General features: G+C 31.6%; 1 protein-coding gene across 1 annotated transcript in view; it reads left to right on the plus strand.

Annotated features, from left to right (window-relative positions):
• The window catches only part of LOC106468138 (basement membrane-specific heparan sulfate proteoglycan core protein-like), a 151119-nt gene that overhangs the window by 138739 nt on the left and 8926 nt on the right, over window positions 1-3454 (plus strand). The window contains exons 50-51 of the mRNA XM_022396444.1: window positions 1817-2042; window positions 2193-2276. Of these exons, the coding sequence (XP_022252152.1) occupies window positions 1817-2042; window positions 2193-2276 (310 nt within the window). The remainder of the gene's footprint in view (window positions 1-1816; window positions 2043-2192; window positions 2277-3454) is intronic.

Genomic DNA, 3454 nt, shown 5'->3' on the forward strand with positions numbered 1-3454 from the left:
ATGTTTCTCCCAATGTGGCAACATATTTGAGTTTTTCAAATTCCAGATAATTCTTTAAAAGCTTTCAACAGTTTTCCTTCTGTTCAGCTGTGTGCGCTGGGAGAAGTTTATAGATATGGCTTTGGTATCTCTTACTCTGGTTCCTGCTTCATTTGCTGTTTTGGGGTTACTTATATTAACAAACTATTGAATCTCCTTGATGCTTTCCCTTGTGGCAGTTAACTTGGTCTTCTCTTGCTTTACTGTAAAAGTTTGGTGAAACTAGTGTATCTCTCTTCAAAAGTTCTAAACTTTCATATCATGCATGCTCTTATAATTGTATAATTGGTGAGCTTTGAAATTCCTGTTATTTAATGCCCAGAAAAAGTCAGTTCAATTTTAATCTCTACTACAGTTGCAAATCATCACACTTCAACTGTAGTTTCAGCAAGAGTCAGAGTTTTTAACTTGTGTAGTCAAGGGGATGGTCAGAGGTAAGATTATTAGATATGCAAATTGCTACCATTAGTCATAAATAACCTTCACAACAGTCTTGTAACAATGTAGCCCTATATATTTTATCAACTCGTACATACCAATTGCTTTGTGCTCTTTACCTAATAACATCTGATGCTTAACTACACTCACTTTTAACTTAGCTATTTACATCACTTAATGTTCATCATTAAATGACTTTAGTTAAGAACCACTGCTTACACTCATGACTCTAAACTCTCTATACTTTATCAGATTCACTCTTGATTTAATAACCATCTGCACTTCACAATACTCGCATCTTTTTACTTATGATTCAGTAACCCTCTATGCTTTACTATACTCATGACCCAATAAGCCTCAGTGATTCACCATACTTGTGTCTTATACTCATGACCCAATAAGCCTCAGTGATTCACCATACTCAATCACTGAGGCTTATTGGGTCATGAGTATAAGAGAGGCTTATTGGGTCATGAGTATAAGACACAAGTATGGTGTCAATGTAAGCAGTGAGTTAGGTGAATTATATTCAAAACTCCATAACTACAGTAATTAATATGGTAAGACATTAATGGCCAGAAGTAAAAGCAGCAAAGAATACTGGGTCAGAAGTACAAGCAAATAGCTGAGTAAAATACAGAAATTTATTATATCATGATTACAGGGGTCACAAGAATAAGCATATACAGAGGGTTATTGGGTCACAAGTACAAGAATGGAGCACAGGAGATTATTAGGTAATGAGTAAAAGACAGGAGTATAGTGAATCACTTGATCCTTTGTATTCCACCACATTCACTATGTTCATGTTTTATGATTTACCCTCAGCGGTTGTAACCATGACTGTATATAATTCATTTGACTCTTATGATATTTGGCATTCATTTATCACTGTTCAAATTTTAAAAAAAATGTATATTGAAATTCACCACTGAATATTTAAGAATGATGAGTTTTTGTTAAGTGGGTCTTTGTAAAAAGAAGTAATATTTTCCATTCCACACATAAATATTGTTTAAAGTAAACTTATTGCTTGTTTCTAGTTGTAACTTGAACTTTCACATTGTTTTTATTTTTTAAAGAAACTTTTCATATTACAACTAACTATTGATGAAAGTAAACTACCTTTGTGGATCAGAAATTACAATTAACACAATAAATAATTGAGCTAATTTGCAATAGCATTTCATGAATATGTAGTGTTCTAAACCAAAATATTACAATGTCTAGAATGGATTGATTCATCATATGGCTACACTTGCTGTTATTGATATTTTCTGCTGTAATAACACTTAGAAAATAGAAGTATTAAATAATTTTATTATTTCATATTTTCCAGTGGTTACATTTGATGACATCGCTGCATTTCAAGATCACAGCTACCTGGTTTTTGACAGACAGCTCCTACCACATACTTCAATATTGACAACTGAAATCATTCAGTTCAGTTTCACTACCAGTGAAGACAGTGGTTTAATATTTTTTCATGGACAAAATCCTAAAACAGAAGGAAAAGGCCGAGACTATTTAGTTATTGGCGTAGTTGATGGGTTCCTTGAACTCAGGTTAGTTTTTCAACATTAATTATTCTGATTTTTATTATACTTTCTATGTGAAACTAGACAGAATCGGGTGTTCAGATAAATTATTAAAACTGTGTAGTTGGATATTAAGGTGGCTTCTAATAGTGTCGATGTGTTGCTATTTTTTTGTAGTTATGAACTTGGCAGTGGTCCAGCAGAAATCCGGTCGTTAGAGAAAATAAACGATGGAGTAATGCATTCAGTGCGAATAGAAAGGTCAGCATTTAAACGTGACTAGTAATTTTGATATCTAACTTTCAAATTGACTATTTCATTTGTCGTCATAGTTAGTAGTCTATACAATCAGTTAACGGTAATTATTAATTAGTTACTGATCCTTTTGTTTTTTTTCAATTTAATATGTGATGTTGAGCATAATCTATTTCTTGATAACATTATGATAAAAAAATTCATGTGCAAATGCCTACACTTGGGAAACCTTCTTTAATTTTTCATATCAACCTTAAAATTTTACATAAATGTACGCACATATAGTTTGAATATGTGCATACACTATTAAAATATGACAAATGTCATTAAGTTTAATTTGTATTTGAGGTTAACTTTCCACAGATTTAAACATGTTGTAGAGGTCCTTCCGCTAATTTTTGTTTTTATTAAATTAATGTTGCATTTTAATTATGTAATCTTGTGCAACTAGTAGAAGTATAAAATATCACAGACATACACAGGTTATGATAAAATATACACAAAGAATGTTTTTGTGAAATACTAGAAAAAAGATATAGTTGTTTTTGTATATATTCTTATGTAATTAATTTTTTTAAATATTTTTATAAACTAATTATTCAGAATTATGCAAAATAAATAAACATTTATCATCATATGGTGGCCATTTATCTAATTATTAGATGGTAATTACCACCACACACAGTATCCTTCTTAGTACTTACCTAAAGGTGGTAGCAGCTGAAACCATTGGTCTGTGTGATACGTATAGGGCTTTGTCATCACTGATAACGTAGTATCTTAATTGGTCTGTGTGATACGTATAGGGCTTTGTCATCACTGATAACGTAGTATCTTAATTGGTCTGTGTGATACGTATAGGGCTTTGTCATCACTGATAACGTAGTATCTTAATTGGTCTGTGTGATACGTATAGGGCTTTGTCATCACTGATAACGTAGTATCTTAATTGGTCTGTGTGATACGTATAGGGCTTTGTCATCACTGATAACGTTAGTATCTTATGAGTGCATTCTATGGAAACTTGTTTCCTGAAATAATTTCATAAAATAGGGAAAAAAACTTTTATAAAGTTGAGAGGTGATTACACTTTGGAAGATACCAAGAAACTCCCATTAGAATTTATTAGAGAGTATATTATATAGATATAGAGATGACAACAAATATGCCAAAAAAAAAAACAG

Source organism: Limulus polyphemus, unplaced genomic scaffold (genome assembly GCF_000517525.1).
Source record: "Limulus polyphemus unplaced genomic scaffold, Limulus_polyphemus-2.1.2 Scaffold2886, whole genome shotgun sequence".
Taxonomy (NCBI): Eukaryota; Metazoa; Arthropoda; class Merostomata; order Xiphosura; family Limulidae; genus Limulus; species Limulus polyphemus.